Source organism: Lepisosteus platostomus, chromosome 12 (genome assembly GCF_059453375.1).
Source record: "Lepisosteus platostomus isolate fLepPlt1 chromosome 12, fLepPlt1.hap1, whole genome shotgun sequence".
Lineage (NCBI taxonomy): Eukaryota > Metazoa > Chordata > Actinopteri > Semionotiformes > Lepisosteidae > Lepisosteus > Lepisosteus platostomus.
In genome coordinates this window covers 4,112,798-4,129,645 of record NC_142622.1, presented here as the reverse complement: position 1 = coordinate 4,129,645, position 16,848 = coordinate 4,112,798, and the positions used below count along the sequence as shown (strand labels likewise).

Here is a 16,848-nt window from a genome sequence, read left to right as displayed (position 1 = left end):
CTCTAATATGTCAAGAATATTTCCTTCCCACTTCTGATTATAATTATTTGTGTAAACCCCAAGATGATAGCAACTACATAAAAAACAGATCACAGAAAACAGGAAACTGCTTGGCTTCCTTATAAGATATTTCTTGTTAAATTAAACAATGAGAACTTTTTTTCTGATTTCCTTTTACAGATGAGCAAATAAAAAATAATATATTTTTTTAATGTTAGAGCTGTTCACCTCTTGGGTGATGAAGGTCTGGAGATCATTCCATTTGCTTTAGCTGTGGAAAAATAAACAATTACAACGCATGAGTAGATGATGGAGCACGAAATCTGATTTTTTTTAAAACATAGGCTACAAAAACATGGTTATTGTTTCTTTCTGATCTGAATTTAGCAGACCTTGGTCCTGGAAAGATCAATAAGCAGTTTATTTATCAGTGAAGTATCATGTTACCAGGGAATCTGGTCATAAAGCCAGTTAAGTCAGTTAATGTTTACATTCACTTACCCTTTATCTTCTCACACATGTATTTCTACAGCTGTCTTCTGTATCAAACCGGTTCCTGTTGCCTTGACAACCTCCGTACCAGAACTGGGCACAAGCATTGGCTGTAGAGTCGTAGTACCATTTGACCACATACTCCCTGCATGGTCCTGGGTCCAAATGTTCATCGCATCCTCTATCTGAAAGTCAGAAAAATCAGTGAGTGAGTTTTGTGTGTTTCGCCAGCCCTCCAGCAACATGGCTGCTGTTCTGAACCCAGGAGATATTTATATTTTTTATTGCCTCTTTTTTCTTTACTATTTACTACCAAATGGGGTAGACAGGCTCCTCTGGTTTCTAATTGTTCTTAGGTACTAAAAAACAAACTAGATGGCAGCTCTCTTGTTTGCAAATTTTCTTATGTTCCTCCCCAAGGCAGCTGTGTGTCAGACAGAGAAGCCATTTTATAAACCACAAAGACAAAATACATAGTCTGTTATTCTGTTTAAAGACAAGTGCATAACAATCTTTTGCACATTCTAATTCTTTAATGCTCCAGTTCCCTCTGTACAGGCTTGAGAAATGAGGAGAAATGTAATAAAGTAATTTATTTATACAGTACATTTAAACTTCATTATTCCTAGGTTATTACTTGAAAAGTTGTCAAATGTGTTTTTATGTATGTTTGTATTAGATGTCCATACATCCTAATCCTGTGAAAAAGAATTGATTTGCCTAAGACAACGCACACAAAAGAGAGCCATTATAAGACCAAAATCAGGAATTTTCAAAAATACATACTGTATATTCACTAATAGGTTCAATGTCCAATGTATGATTCCAGTTTTTTAGCCGTTGTTAAGATGAAATGTATTACCTTGGAAGCTTTTTCGCTTTAGAATTTACTGTGAGTAATTATGGAGAGAATCAGCGGTCAATTAGAGGTGTGTGTGTCTGTGTGTTTCTGTGAGGCTACGGTGTGTGTGTTCACCAAGTCAGTCTGGAATGACTCATTCCTGAAACAATCCCCCTTCACAGTGAGAAAACTTACACATAAAAAGTAGGCTCCTTTGCAGCCTACGCATGCTGACGCAGCTACCCACCTGAACATAAAAAGTATATTTCATTTGTACTTGTTAGCCAATCCATTTTGCCAATTACCCTGATTTTTCCATCTCTACTATACAACCTATCATTCACTTTATGTGTCATTATACTTACACAGGTGCATAGTATAGTGAAAAGTGTTTCTCATTAGTCTCTCAGGTGCAGTATATAAATAGAACAGCAGACAAGACAATAAACAGAAATACAAAAACAGTGTAAACAACAGTATAGTGCCAGTGCAAAAACTGTGCAAATATGCAAGCAGAGAAAAGTTTACAAACAGGACAAAAACAGTGCAAAAGTAATTCGGTGAACAGTGCAAAAATAATATGGTGATTAATTTATAGTACAACTAGTACAATTTCGGCTTACATTCAGTTGTCGTGTATCTAGTGGTGTAGGAGTACAGTCATTGTGGATACAAGAAGAAGTGAGGAGAGCTCATAGTATGATGGGAGGGAGTGGGGGCGTCACCAGCTTGATGGCTCTGTGGAGGAACCTATTTTGGAGTCTAGTTGTGTGCGACTGGAGGGTCCAGAACCTTCTACCAAATGGTAGGGGGACAAACAAGTTACGACTGGGGTGAGTGGGGTCAGACATAATTTTGGTGGCTTTTTTCAGACTTCTGGTGTTGTAGATTTCCTGGATGGAGGGTAAGGCACTGCCGATGATGTGTTGGGCAGTTTTGACCACCCGCTGCAGTGCCTTACGGTCGGACGCGGTGGAGTTGCCGTACAACTGTAGAGGTTGGCGAGGAACATTTGTCATATATGTAATAACATCTGAATTACTTATTTTTTACAGTATGTCAGATACGAGTGCAGGTATTATGAAAGTAATGGGGGTCTAGGTTATTGATTATTAAGATAAGTATTGGAATCATGATACAGTAATGGAACATGACCCCCTATATTCCTGATAATACAAAATCAATCAGAAACCCCTAGCTTGAACCGGCGAAGAGTTTATTGCGTTTGCATTACTTAGTGTGGGAAACCAACTAGAGATCCCAGATTTATTTCTGTGTATTCACAGTTCAGTGCGAAAAACTGGAGACATGTTATGGGACAAAATGTCCCATGCGAGCGATTACCTGACAGGAAGGATTCCCGTTCCAGTGGCAGAGGCGGAGGGGCGGGGAGCCATCCTGTCTCCGGGGAATATGGCTTCTGTGTGGGCGCGTGAGGGCCAGATGCAGCGGCGATGGAAGTTTCGCTGTCAAACGATGGGACAAAAAGCTCCTTTCTGGAATGAATCTGCTCCGTTCTGGAAGCATTAACAGGACCAGGACCCTCAGGAGCAGTGGTTAACACTGATTTTCCAGGCGGTGCCGGCTGTGAAAATAATTACAATAATACTAAAGGCCATGCTGGCTCCTGGATTTACAGCCCCCCAGCCCTAACTTCATACCTTCATACACAGATATAACACAACTGCACACCAAGACTGCACAATCTGTTCCTATTAATTCAATTAAAGAAAAAGTAAAATACAAAAGGAGCTCTTTGCCTTCTGGCAGTGGTTTTGCTAACATCTATAAGTTATGAAAGATCTAAAGTTTAAAGGATTGCACAAAAATAAAGCTTGGAAATTCGAGTCAAGGACAATGTTACATGTATTGTATTTATAGTACCTCCTTATATACCCTGTTGTAGTCTCCATTGAAACGAGGAGTGTCTGTTCTTTCTGTCTCTCTGAAGACCTCGGAAGTAGTGGCGATTCCAGGGGGAAGAATAGAGCTGGGAATCGGACTAAACAGAGAACCATCTTCACTTTCGCAGATTCTGCTCAGCAGCTTACTTTCCAGAGCTGAAAAATTCACAAGGTTAATAGAAGAACTTCTTGTGATGCTGCATTAGCATTGTGTCTATGCAATTCACAGTCAAGGCATCTTCAAAGTGCTTGAAAACAACACAACATGAAACTATAGCAAATATGGATATTAAATATACAGCAACATTTTAAAACTATGCGAGATTCAAAATTGTGTTTATACACTATAGCTCAAAGATGTGGAAGAATCCAATATACAGAGAGAGGGATGTGGACAATACTGCCCACTGTTCTTTAGTTAAACCCCTAGCTTAGTCATATTTTGGCACCTCTAACCAGAAACAATTTTTCTATAAAGTCTATAAAGGCACTGGGGGACAATATTTCCTAATGAGAGTTCACTGCCTTAAAAATTAACCTATTCATAACTAATGTGCCCTAACTAATGTAATCTGCTGGGTGTAGAGCAGTGATTTACGTTGTTTATTTTAGCTTAATACTATAAGTCTGTGATTTACTGTTGTTTATTTTATTTTATTATTTTTAACTAAACCTAAAGCCAATGCATTAGTACTGTACTTTAATTATCATATAACGGGGCAGAGCGGTGGCTCTGTGGCTAAGGATCTGTGCTTTTTAGCTGGAAGGTTGCTGGTTCAAGTCCCTTGGCTAGCAGAGGAATACTACTGAGCAAGTCTCTTAACCCCAACTGCTCCAGGGGCATCATATAAACGGCCGACCCTGCGCTCTGACCCCCAGCTTCTCCCCCTGTCTGTGTGTCTCATGGAGAGCAAGCTGGGGTATGAGAAAAGACAAATTCCTAATGCAAGAAACTGTATATGGCTAATAAAGTGATCTTATCTTATATAAGGGAGGGTTATTAATGTCTTTTAACCATACCTACTATATACTGTAGTACATTATGCCACAGTAGAGGGGCAGACTTGCTTATATTTGGCTATATATTCACAACGGTTCTCTGCACCAATCCCTGCAGAGAACTAGGCTTCTTTTATGAATCAGAATATGTGCGGTAATATGTGTGCAGCATTTAAGAAGACATATGCAACAGATTAACTAGAAAGTCTCTGTGAAATTCACAGCGATAACACAGCCATTCATTGATAAACGCAATTCAGCACTTAGTGTGCTTCAAGCTGGAATGAGCCAATATGCCGTTGCAAACTGCATTAGATGTCACAAAACCACTTAGTAGAGATCACATGTCATAGTTTTATTCATATTGATGGGCATAGCCCTGATCTTGTCTCATAAAAATGCCCCCAAAAAGCCTCAAACTTAATAGACAGATGAAAGAAAACAAGAAATTAAAAAACAGATTTCCAATTTGGCAAATTCCTGTGGAAATACCTCAAAAATCATTAGCTTGTTGCTACATGGAGTGCTACATAAACTGAGACTATATTGCATGTGCATGTCCTTTCAGCAAATAATAAAAGGAGAGCATTGTAAGAATAATCTGAGGTTGATTTCATTGTCATCATTTGTTTCTTATAATTGAACATCACACAGAAAAGGCTAAAAGATGTTCAATGTTTGTCGTCAAAAGCTGTTTGTAATGTTCCTATAATACATTAGTCCTTTCTGTGGAATGAAGTACATCACAGTTCTTTAAAATGATGAATATGTGGACACCAGTAATTTTCAAACTAATCTGGACATGGGAAAGGGGAAAAATAACTTTCTTGCTCATCTGAAAATGAAGCACTTACCAGGAAGGGTCATGAAGTCATCAATGAGGTAGACATGTTCCTCATCCGGATCAGAGGCAATGACGTTCATCTCATTCTTGAACTCCTGGTATAAGGTGTCGCTCTTGTTCACGACTCCGATCACGAACATCTCGATGTTGGTGGCGTGAGACTCCCTCACCACCACCTCCAGTTTCACCGAGTCGCGCTTGTCGGCCTGTCCGTCAGTTATGACTATCGCGACTTTCCTCACTCCTGGCCTGGAAGCCTGGAAGATCTGATTTGCCTGTTTGATGGCACTCCCCGTGTATGTGCCCTCCCCAAGATAGGTCATTTTGCGCACTGCAGCCTTCACCTCCTCCTGGCTTAACTGCTGGTGTAAGCTGGCCACTACGACGTTGATGTGACTGTACAGGACCACACCGATGCGCGAGGCATCTCGACTCACAGAGACTCGGTCAATCAGGGCGTTGACAAAATCTTTGACCACGTTGAAGTTGTCTGGCCCGACGCTTTCCGAACTGTCGATCACAAAGACAAGCTCCAGTGGGCTTTCCCTGCATTTCACGCCACACCCTAAAGAAAGTAGCGCAAACGACAAAAAAACGAGAGAGTTCAGATCTACAACCTGATCGCTATCAAGATCTACAGCCATGAAACGCATTCCTGCTCCCATTGAACGATCACAGGGTCTGGTTTTCATTGTCTCTCATCTCTTAAGAGCTCTATAGAACTGATTACTGATTCGAGAGGCCCAAATTACCCAGCTTCCAGGTCTTTAATTTTCAAGAATTTTAAGTTACCTGGACAATCTGTGGGAAGGGGAGAGCAGCAATGGGTGTCACTGGTCTCGAAAAGTGTAAACAATAAAACACTCACATTTTAATTTGCAAGGAACTCCTTCTCAGTTATGTTAATGTCAAAACCCTTTTACGAATGAGGATCTTTTAAATATTTGAATGCTGCCATTTTTGACAATTAACAAAATTTCGCTCTGGTGTTCAAGTTATATTTGTGAAATTAAATTAAATTGGCAATAAGCTATTCAATCACATTGAAATAGCAAACAAAATGTCTTTTTCAGAGAAAGATGAACTAATGATACAAAAACAATTTCTTTAGCACTGTACATATTTTCTACATAAAACATAAATGGATACAATGATTGTCGTTGTTTGTTACAAATGTGTGTTTTCAAAGGTTAATGATACAGAAAATGTTTCAAAAGGTTGCAATTATCATTTTTGCCATTTACGTTTTGTTGCAATGCTCATAAAAATATTTTATTAAATAAGATAAAGAAGTGACTAAAAGAATAGTAAAAGCAAAAAATGCTGACTTTTGAGTATTGTCAGTCTTCATAACCAACTGATTTTCATTTGAAGAACAATATTTGACTGCTTAACTAAATAGATAAACTCTTTGGTGACTGTATGTGCTTAGCAGAAGTATAGTATAATATATATATATAAAGTTCTTACCACAGATTTCTCTGATTATTTTAATAACTTCTTCTCTCTAAAATTAAAAGGGAAGAAATGGTGGATAGATTAATTCATTGGGAATTATTCTGGAAATCTCTTTTTCCACCGTAAAGCAGGACTTTCCAAGGCTGAATGTACTCGTCTGACAGTCTCAGGGCCCAGAGGCGTATGGAGAAAGACCAGGTGCGGGGCTGCCCTTACTGTTTCTGCATTGATCCACACACACGGAGGATGGTTGTGAGAATATAAAATCCTTTCTTTCCTCATCATGCGATTCTATCATTCTTCTCGCATGATGATGTTAACTGGCAAGCTAGTGGAGAGGCTTTTCCCCAGATGACCTCTTTATGGGCTTGCTGATTTCAGCTGCTCAAGATGCAGTTTCCTGGTTCTTAACAAATCTTGGTGTCGCTGTAATTACCCAGAACTTCAGCCTATCTATTTTTTCATATCAGAGAGATTCTATCTGTGTGACATTCTCACATGAACTGCCAGATTTTAATATTCATAAAGGGCTTAACTACAAACCTACCCTAAATTACTGTACCTCCACAAAACATTTCTTCATTCTTTGCAGGTGGAACCTACATAACAAGCTCTTCTTGTTTGTGACAGGTTTGAGATGTTTAACAAAGATCAAAGATTTAACAAAGATCTACTAACCCTGAAATACTGTACATCTGTCTCTCTCTAATTTCTGAATAGTATGACAGCATTAACTCTGAACTAACCTTTTTACAACATGCAGTTTTGTTAACAGACATTCTCACATCTATTTGTACTGTAAGATAATTTTTTATAGACAATGAAGATATTATTATTATTATATATTATAATAACTTTATATATAATATAAATATATTTATTTTAAATGTATGCTGTCTAAGCACTTTGCTAAAATGGTTGAGTGGATTTATGCCATCTAAAAGCATGAAAGAAAACTCTCCTATATATGCTAATAATGGAAATAGATCACATTTTTTTCAGGCCTTTTCCAATTTGTTTGATCTTGGAAAATACCTTCGAGGGTTCTTTACGATTGCAATAGATAAGTACAGCTATATTCCCATCTCATCAATTTTTATCTTAAGTTAAAGAGCATTAGCTCATAGACTCATGTATCTGCATTGATCTACACACAAATACGTATTTTAATTTTACTCACAGTTAGGCCAGGATCTCCCTTTTGCCCTATTCTCCCCTGTAATACAAAAGAATGATCATTGGGATATATAATGAAAATTCAACAGTCTAAGCTTCATAACAAATAGCCAACTGAGCACATAAATAATGCTGTGTTATTTCAAGCAGAAAGCAAGTGAGCAACATCACACAAGAGCAATAACAAGTTTGTTGCTGGAGCAGTGCTTGGTATGACAAAAAAAGTTTTTGTCATAACAACTGAGGGCACATCTGCCTTTCAGCAGATATTCCTAAACAGAATAGTTCATATTCACAGATTTATTTTAATCTTTACCAGCCTACCACTAAGATATTCTGCTTAAACATTGCTGTCTGGTGGCTTGCATTTGTTCAAATGGATCATAAAATCTGCGTGGCTTTGTAAAAATGCCTTTTGGTTTCATTTTGCTACATTTCTATACTTCAATCCATTCGAAAAGGCCTGAGTGTTGTTTAGGATTGGCACTGGAAATTCATGCACATGTAAAAGTGAAATATCATACAGGTGACCCTGGTGATCCAGGTCCTCCAAACTCTCCTTTGTCTCCTTTCCTCCCTCGATCACCCGGAAAGCCTCGATCTCCCTGCAATGTTCCACGGACACATGCGGAAAGTAACAGAGGGATCAAAATGTTATAGATGGTACTGGTTTAATGTGGCATGTTTCTCTAAATGTAATCAGGGAATGCAATTTTCCCAAGAATGATTTATAATGAATTAGGGCAGGAATTAATGCTAGAGGTGCTAGAGGTGAATACATTTCCTCTCCTTCCTGGTGCTCTTTAGCCATAACTGTTAACATAACATGTAAGCCTAATTTCATTTTGGATCACAATTGTTGATGCTGTGATCACATTATTAGGTACACAGTCAGGGCGTCAGCTTTAGAGGAAGAGCACAGTGGGTGTTCTGTGCCAGCACAAGGCACTACAGCCGAGAACAAGAGATTTCTGTTCTTCGTGTTCCCTGTGGACGAACAATCCAGACATTAGGATTAGGACGTTAGGACATTAGGGCAATGACAATATGGGAAACCTGGGCCCCTCACTTCTGAGTGGGGAAAGAGAACGGATATTCACAGCGCACAGCTTCTGTGTGTCGAAAGTAGTCACGGTTGTCTCCCTCTTCTAGACGGCGCTCCTACCCTTTTTGTATTGTTTCTAGTTTATTACGTACACCTGTTCGTTGTTTCCTGGTTATTAATTAAACCCAGTGCTCCGGGAGCTCAGGACTCTGCACCGGAAGACGGGCCTGCCCGGAAGCCCGCCTACCAGCGGGTCCAGGAGAAGCCTGACGGCACAGGCTTTGTCACAGCGTCCCAACCAGCTGAGTCCGGGGCTCAGAGCGCCTGGCCTCGTCATCCTGTTTTTAATCTCCTGGTTCCTGTTCCTATCCTGGTTTTAACCTTGCTCTATGGGTGCACCCTAGTTTCCCACTTTGGACTTCCCTTTTTGGACTCGTTCTCCTGCGCTCCCCTCCATGCACCCGGATCACCGTCGACACCACCCCTGTTCGCCATCCCTTCCTTTCCTCACCGCGTTTTCCCCGTAGCCCTACTCCAGTCACTTCCAGATTATACCGTCTGCACAGGGTCCTAAACTACGCACTTCACAAGAGTCAGGACTGGTTACCTTTTCTCCAGGCAGGCCTTCTCCTGGAGGGCCCCTGGGGCCCGGTGATCCCTGGAACCCCGGTTCACCCTGCAACCAGTTCAATGGGCGCAACATTAAAAACGACCACATGGGCAAAGAAAACACACAGTTGTCTGGTCATGTGAAAATGACTTCTTCCTGAAAATCATCAAAGCCTATAAGTATATTCCTTACCCAAGAAAACTCATCTGTTCTTGTAAGATACCAGCCTTGCCAGCACAAAATCCCACCTTTTTTTGCAGTTCTGTGTTGGTGTTAGTTAAAAAAAGTTTTCCAGCTGTTTACAACCTCGAATTTGTGTTTTTAAAACATAAGTTTGCCAGCTTAAATATATTTTTAATTTATTTTGTTATTCGAGTATATATATACTATTTTCTGGCGAAACTGCACTGCACATGCACTGCACATGAAAAGAAGAAATCAGACCGTGGTCAGAACCGCAATGCCAGAGTTGCCCGTGCCTGAAATTAATTCGACATTTCGCACTGGGGAAAGAAATGATCCAAATTCCCACTGTTGTAATTTTAAAGATAAAAACGAAAAACAGGGACGACAGCAGCTAGCATGCCCTGACATGTCATCATTTCCACATCACTTCCTAACACCTATAAACCCCACAGCGAGCCTCTCTTTCTTCCTCCCAGTCTTCCTGCACCCTTCCTCCCTGCCATCGCCACGAGCATGGCTCCCCCTTGACTCGCTCTTCACTCTGCTCTGGCTTCCCTGTCCCCGAGCTAGGGGCTTAGCCCTCAGCCAAGTGTGTGAAGCCTCATCTTCCCACGCCTCACACCCAGGAAACATACTTGGGTGTTGTTCTTCCTGGCACAGGGGTCACTCCATGGTAAATGAGGACTACACTGAGGACTACACGATCACTGCAGCTGACCACAGCCATAGCAGAGTGGGCGTGCAGCTGCTGACACTGTCCAGTACCTTGGGCCCTTGAATGCCCTCTCCAGGTATACCCTGAAGACCGGGGAGACCAGGCTGGCCAACAGAGCCCTGTATTGAGACACAAACAACAACAAGAAGAGCCAGTCAATACACCAGTGAAGTGCTGCACCCACCTGGGCAACATGCGGCAGCTCTTCTGTGTCAGCAACCCCACTACCTCGCTGATGAGGTGGAGAACGTCACTGGCGTAAGCCCCGAGTGGAATGTAACTAGGGCATCGAGTTTAACACCCCTTCTCTTACAAGCAGAGTTGTGGCATCTTTCAGGACCTCAGTTTAGCATCTCATACTGGCTCTTCCAACCACACAGTATCCCCATTCACATCACACTGCTTTAATGGTTCAACAAAACCATCTGCTGCAGAACCTTGGTTTCCTTCAGAGATCTTCCATCCCAGCATTTCTGTCAATACCAAGCTTGCATAGTATTCAAGGCAATGACTTGAAGCTGGTTTGCATAACTTTTCAATGTCAACTCCAGGCTCCAAGTCGGCAATGCCCTTTCACAATTCCTATTGCACTATTTTTCTCAGTCGGTGCTGGGTGACATTATGTGTATTGTCCAGTGTAAAGAAGCAACACTACTATTTTCATTATGGAGGAAGATTTCAAACCTTTGGTCCTATTTGTCCAATTCCTGGTGGTCCAGATGGTCCTGGAAGACCTGGAGAGCCACGGTCACCCTGAAACAACAGAAGGATTTTCAGAACTCAACAACGTAAGAAGCCATTGACTGACTGGTGCAAGAAACTCGTCCAGCTGCTTTTTGAAGGATCACAGAGTACTAGCCCAAGACTCTTAAATTCACCCAACAGTGCAAGGATAATAGATGCTGTTGTATCACTCTTAGTTTTAGTTTTAACTTCATTTACAGTATACATTCGCTGTACTGACTTTTGTGGAGAAAGAAACGGAATGAAGGAATGCTATTGAAAAGTGTACCTTGGCTCCTGGCAATCCTTTTCCTTCTGGGCCTATTTCTCCTGGAGTTCCTGGTGGCCCTCGGGGACCCTGTATACAATGACAGGAAATTCCTAAATGCTTCCCAACATCACAGCCTGCCTTGCTCTTCCTGTGAGCCAAGTGCCTGCTCAGAGCTTGTACAAACATTCTTCCTTATGAAGTAAAACGGTCTTTTTCAATGACATTTGAGCCTTTTCTAAAGTAACAACAAAAATAATGGTTACCAGACTCCCTGCTATCTATCAGTGATCAGGAGACTAATAAAGTCATATTTTATCTTTAAATAGCTGTGTTCTTCTACGGTTCTTCTGATATTGCCCTGGAAGCTCAAGGTGGGAGTGTGGGGTGATGGTTTGTGTGTGTTGTGAAGAATAAGGGGCGAGGGGTTCCCAGGCTTAGGTCCAGTTCCATTTCCTAACTTCTGTGTTGATGTGTTAAAAAAAAAATCTAAATAAAAATGGCATTTTCCAGCTGTTTATAACTGTGAGTATTATGTTTGCGGCTTATTGCATGCGATTTTCCAAGAATCTGCTCCTAAGTCCCTTGAGAAATTATTCTGAATGCCCCTTGTATCTTCCTGGGAGAACTTAATACAAAAAGTTCATTCTGAGAGGGGGAGAAAGATAGCCTCTCTGGACTTATATAGATCTTTTCACCCCGAAGGATCCCGAAAGGCTTTAAGCTATGGAGCGAACCCAGCTATGGGTGACATATAAAAGCCCTTCTGCGCCAGCAATCCCACCACACTGGTGGAGGAGAGAGGAATCAGAGTCCGTGTGCAGCTTCACTTGTAATAAGTCAAAACAGAGTAGGCTTGATTTTTACTGTCAGGTGTAACTTTATGTTCAGCAATACATAGTTCTCAAGCCCTTTCGGTCTGATCTGCAACTGGCAGGTCAGAGGAACACATCCAGTGTAAATGGTATGTGTATTACCATAAAACCATGGATTTAATTTTTTTAGGGGGTGGAATGTGTTACTAATTGTACTTGAATAATGTGTACAACAATCAGACATGCAAAGGAACAGGTAAAGGTTTATTCCACACTGAAAGGAAAAGAAAAGGGACTCAAGGTTTAGGCCGAGGGGCCTTCTTCAGGTGTGAGGCAGAGAGTTAATAAAGCAGGGGAAAACAAAAGAGAGGGAAGTTGAGAGGAGGTGCGGAGCAGGAAAGGAGTATCAACACTCAGGGAGCACTTGAAGAGAGGTGTGAAGTAAATGCCTGCAAATGAATAGAGACGATCAGAAGAAGACAAGTCTGTTGGTAAGGGAAGGGGGAAAGTGTGATCCTACTTTCAGCATTAAGTTGGTTTTGGATCATATATTACTGTTCACAGACCTTTCAACAATGATATATCACTGTTAGAAAGAGAATCTCTGTTCTCTTACAGCTGCTGAATATAAAGCTGTAATTGAAAACAGTATACAAGACTACTTAGCTGACAAACAAGAGAATTGCTGGACATGGATCTTTTTTACACATCAAAATAACACCACTGATCTTATAAAGATGTATATTGGATACTTTACATTACAGATATAGGAACCACTGGGATCTAATGAGGAATTAAATCTTTAACATGATTCTGGGGTCATTTGCATTGAATTAAGTGACACGGGTTTGTTTAAAACGTCTGATTTACCTTTGATCATGAACTCAATGTTGTTGTGAAAAGGCGCCGAATTAACGACTGCTGCTATCTTTATTAGTTCTCATGATAACTATATTCTGAAATGTACTGTATGTTTTCTAATGATCACCTGAAGCCAACATTTACTTTTTATTGTTTGCTATCACACATTGTTTGCTTTATACAACAGACTTATCATTAAGTGCAGTCCAGAGCTCTATTGCTCTATTTTTGTGCAATATATGCCAGGGACCTGTGCAATACATTTATATCTATATTTATATCTATATCTATATTTATATTCATATGTGTGATACGATTTTTCTGTGTACTGTTCTGTTCTGTTCTAGTTTGTTCTTTGTGTGTCCGGACTGTGAGTAACTCTTGTATTGTATTGTATGTATTGTACTATTATTATATAATTCGTTACACTGTGGCTGTGTTGTCTGTGTTAAGCTGCTGTTGCACTGCAATTTCACTGGATCAATAAAGTATCTATCTATCTATTGTCAAAAGAAGTATTAAGAACCTTCACTAAGACAAATTAGTGATAGAAAGGTGTAGATCTATGAAGCATATATTGTCTTTTGTAGATCAGGGACAAAAGTCTATACATCAACTTCACTGAACACCAAGCTCCACACTAACATACAGTATAGGAATGGGAAACGAACAAGGTATCTTTTAAACGTGAAACAGGAAATGTGACAGAACATGGAGAACACGATACCAGAAGACCAGGAAAGCCTTCCCCTTTAGGTCCAGGTGAGCCCGTTGGTCCAGGCAGACCTCTTTCACCCTAAAAATTGGTGAAACCAACAAGTTTAAAAGCACATACAAGATGAAGGAACGCTATGCAAAGCAGCCAGAACAAATTGAATGTCTATTGGCCCATCCATCTCGGATATCCAATTAACTCACTTTTCCCTGGCTTTGGGTGTCATAAACATACCAACGGCATTTTATACTCATTTTCCCTAATTGTATGCATTTAAAATGCTTTGCAGTCCCCAGAGGGAAAAGACACATTCTGTTTCAGCAATTAGCAGACCTGCAAGGCTTACCTTGGGCCCAGTGATCCCAATTCCAGTCTCTCCTACAGGTCCAGCTGGCCCCACTGGACCAGTATCTCCCTACGGATAAAGACAATTAAAATACTGTCTCACATCACAAATGATGAACTGCCCAATTTCAGTGGCTCTGTGGCTCAGGATCTGCACCTGTGGCCGGAAGGTTGCTGGTTCATAGCCCGTGGCCGGCAGAGGAATCCTGCTCCGTTGGGCCCCTGAGCAAGACCCTTAACCCCAACTGCTCCAGGGGTGCCGTATAAATGGTTGACCCTGCACTCTGACCCCAAGCTTCTCTCCCTGTCTGTGTGTCTCATGGAGAGCAAGCTGGGGTGTGTGAAAAGAGAAATTCCTAACACAAGAAATTGTATAGGGCCAATAAAGTGATCTTATCTGTGAACTTCAAACTTAATATCAAACTGGAAATCTGTCACGCTTGGCAAACAGCTTTTTATTGTCTGATACACTCTGAAATCCCACTGTAATTTCAACAAAGTGCACAACAAAGTGCACACAACAGAAAATGACTTCTGACTGCTTCAAGAAACCCGGTTTTAAGGTATTTAAGGTGTGGTATTATGCAAGCTGGGCCCCAACGAGCTCTGTTGGTAGAGCATGAGACTCATAATCCCAGGGTAGTGGGTTCGTATCCCATGTCGGGCGCCAGGTTCTCAATGTTGGAGGTTGGGCACAAGGCTAACAACTCTGCCCTGTAAAAAACTAGTGTTACGGAAACAGCGACAGGATGTTGCTACCACTACATGCTAGAAGGCATAACAGGCAAATATCCATCCATTATGCAAGTCCAAAGGACTGTCAAAAAATGAATCCCTTAGTTAAAAAATTAAATGCTAAAATGTTTTTCACGTACGCATTAGTTCACACATAGTTGTCTTTGATTCTTCATGTAGTATGACAGGGAAAAATGTACCTTAGGTCCAGGAATTCCCCGGCCAGGTGGACCAGGCATTCCAATTTGTCCAATACTTCCTGGTTCTCCCTAAAAAGACATCAACAATCCAGGGTTAAATAAACTGCCAGGGATTAACAGCTCCAGCCCCGGCCAGACCACAGGACCTGGAGGTGAAGAAAAATCAAGTGTTTTTTAAAAGAATATCCTAATGTCCTGCAAACATTAGTACTGAAATTTAAGTAACACAAATAATCTTTAACTTTACATACATTCAGAAAGCAGGGCCACACAATTGTCTTTTATTTTGTCAAAACAAATAGTACGATGGACAGCATGCTCAGGGTGACATGTCTCCCAGTGTGTAAGAAGAGAATTTCACAGTGGTGTTAGTTCCTAGGCTGTCTGGTAGTGCTGACGTCTCCTGTGGCAGGAAGCTGGCCTTCTGGATAAGCAGGTTTCACGGCTGTGGCTTGAGAGACAACAAGCGAGTCCTGGCTAGGTGATTGTTTCACTTTCCCTTCAGCTGCACTCTTCAGAAACGTGGGCCCTGTCAGCACTTCATTTCACTGTGGGTTCCCAGACAGCACTAGTTCTTAAGAAAAAATGAGGCCTCCTGATAGTCAGAAACCCAAGGATCTGATACTTTTAGAAAACAGTGCAGAAACTCATCCAACGTGTTGTATTGACTTGCCTTAGGCCCTGTAGGTCCCTGCTGCCCCTGAGCTCCAGGAAGTCCTCGCACACCTCTGTCCCCCTTGTCTCCCTAAGGGATCCAGAATAAAACTCCTGATTTGTATTAGACACAGAGAGCGCTATCCAGCTCCACTAAGCAAACAGCAGTCCTGTTCTGGTTCAGCATCAATGTTTCTGAACCACTTTTGCACAGCATAATAGGAAAGCATAACTGATAAATAATTACCCTATTACGCTGTACTAGAACTTTGCCCAAACAGTTTTTAATATTAAGTTCCTGTTTTTTTCTTCCTACTTGCTTTTAAAATGTGCACGTCCAACTATTCTCTACTCTTTTTCCAGGTTGCTTTATTAGTTTGCTGGAAAGCAGGTGTCTTTGTTTGATATATGATTTCTCATGAATGTCGCTGTGCTGTGTTGTAGAGTAAAATAAATCCCTGTTCAGAAGTTCCTTCAATATTTTAATAAGTGATGTTATTTCAATACTATTGATTATTCTGTATCCACGGCACACCTGACGTCATTATGAAGGGAGTGAGCCTGGGGTTTCTACTTGTTTCAATACCTTTTCACCTGGAATCCCCTTTCCAGCTGCTCCGTCTGGGCCTCTTGGACCAGGTAACCCACTCTCCCCCTAAATTAATAAAGTTTTATTTTAGTACGAACATTATTGAATAAATCAAAAGGCCTGCATACAAAAGATCCGACATGAAATAGGTCTACAATCCTTTGAATAAAATTATCCATTACATTTTCCTAAATTATTTTTTAACATTGAGTCTACTTAACTGTAACACCATTATGACTTACATAACACCACGTCAGCTAACACAAATTCAGGTACTAGTCCAGTGCACTGTGAGCAAGACCTACTCTTATTAACAGTGCCATATGATCTTTCATATGCAAGCAATCAGGAGCTCAATTTAATATCTCAATTTAACACCTGCCCTCAGCACAAAGTCCCTTGTCACCCTGCTGGTGCTGTGATTTGGAAGATTTTTGCCAGAGGGAAGAGCGCCACCTACTGGAAAACCCCAGTACTGACCAGGCCAATCTCACTTAGCTTCTGAGATCGGAAGAGATCTGGCTACAAGGTGGTGTTGACAACCTTACGTAGCCCTTCATATTGACTGTAATATAGAAATTGAACATACTGATATTCAGCATGACTGTAATATAGAGTGAAGGGTATCCGTTGTCTTTAAAGTATTTGAAACTGAGATTACTACAGACAAGAT

The 16,848-nt window shown here is 40.9% G+C and overlaps 1 protein-coding gene across 5 annotated transcripts in view; it reads right to left on the bottom strand.

Moving 5' to 3' along the window:
* LOC148650881 (uncharacterized) overlaps positions 1–16,848 on the bottom strand; it is a 43,340-nt gene that overhangs the window by 2,599 nt on the left and 23,893 nt on the right. For 3 of the 5 annotated variants that reach the window (XM_088600486.1, XM_088600487.1, XM_088600488.1), the window contains 17 exons: positions 16,173–16,241; positions 15,602–15,677; positions 14,933–14,997; positions 13,999–14,067; positions 13,665–13,733; positions 11,283–11,351; positions 10,955–11,023; positions 10,321–10,389; positions 9,367–9,435; positions 8,239–8,319; positions 7,719–7,754; positions 6,551–6,587; positions 5,091–5,645; positions 3,218–3,393; positions 2,678–2,918; positions 502–677; positions 116–271 (listed from right to left, as the gene is read on the bottom strand). In XM_088600486.1, the coding sequence (XP_088456612.1) occupies positions 505–677; positions 2,678–2,918; positions 3,218–3,393; positions 5,091–5,645; positions 6,551–6,587; positions 7,719–7,754; positions 8,239–8,319; positions 9,367–9,435; positions 10,321–10,389; positions 10,955–11,023; positions 11,283–11,351; positions 13,665–13,733; positions 13,999–14,067; positions 14,933–14,997; positions 15,602–15,677; positions 16,173–16,241 (1,923 nt within the window). In that variant the 3' untranslated portion in view covers positions 116–271; positions 502–504. Of the gene's footprint in view, positions 1–115; positions 272–501; positions 678–2,677; positions 2,919–3,217; positions 3,394–5,090; positions 5,646–6,550; positions 6,588–7,718; positions 7,755–8,238; positions 8,320–9,366; positions 9,436–10,320; positions 10,390–10,954; positions 11,024–11,282; positions 11,352–13,664; positions 13,734–13,998; positions 14,068–14,932; positions 14,998–15,601; positions 15,678–16,172; positions 16,242–16,848 lie in introns of those variants that run through there. The other 2 variants (XM_088600489.1, XM_088600490.1) reach the window with 1 other exon arrangement.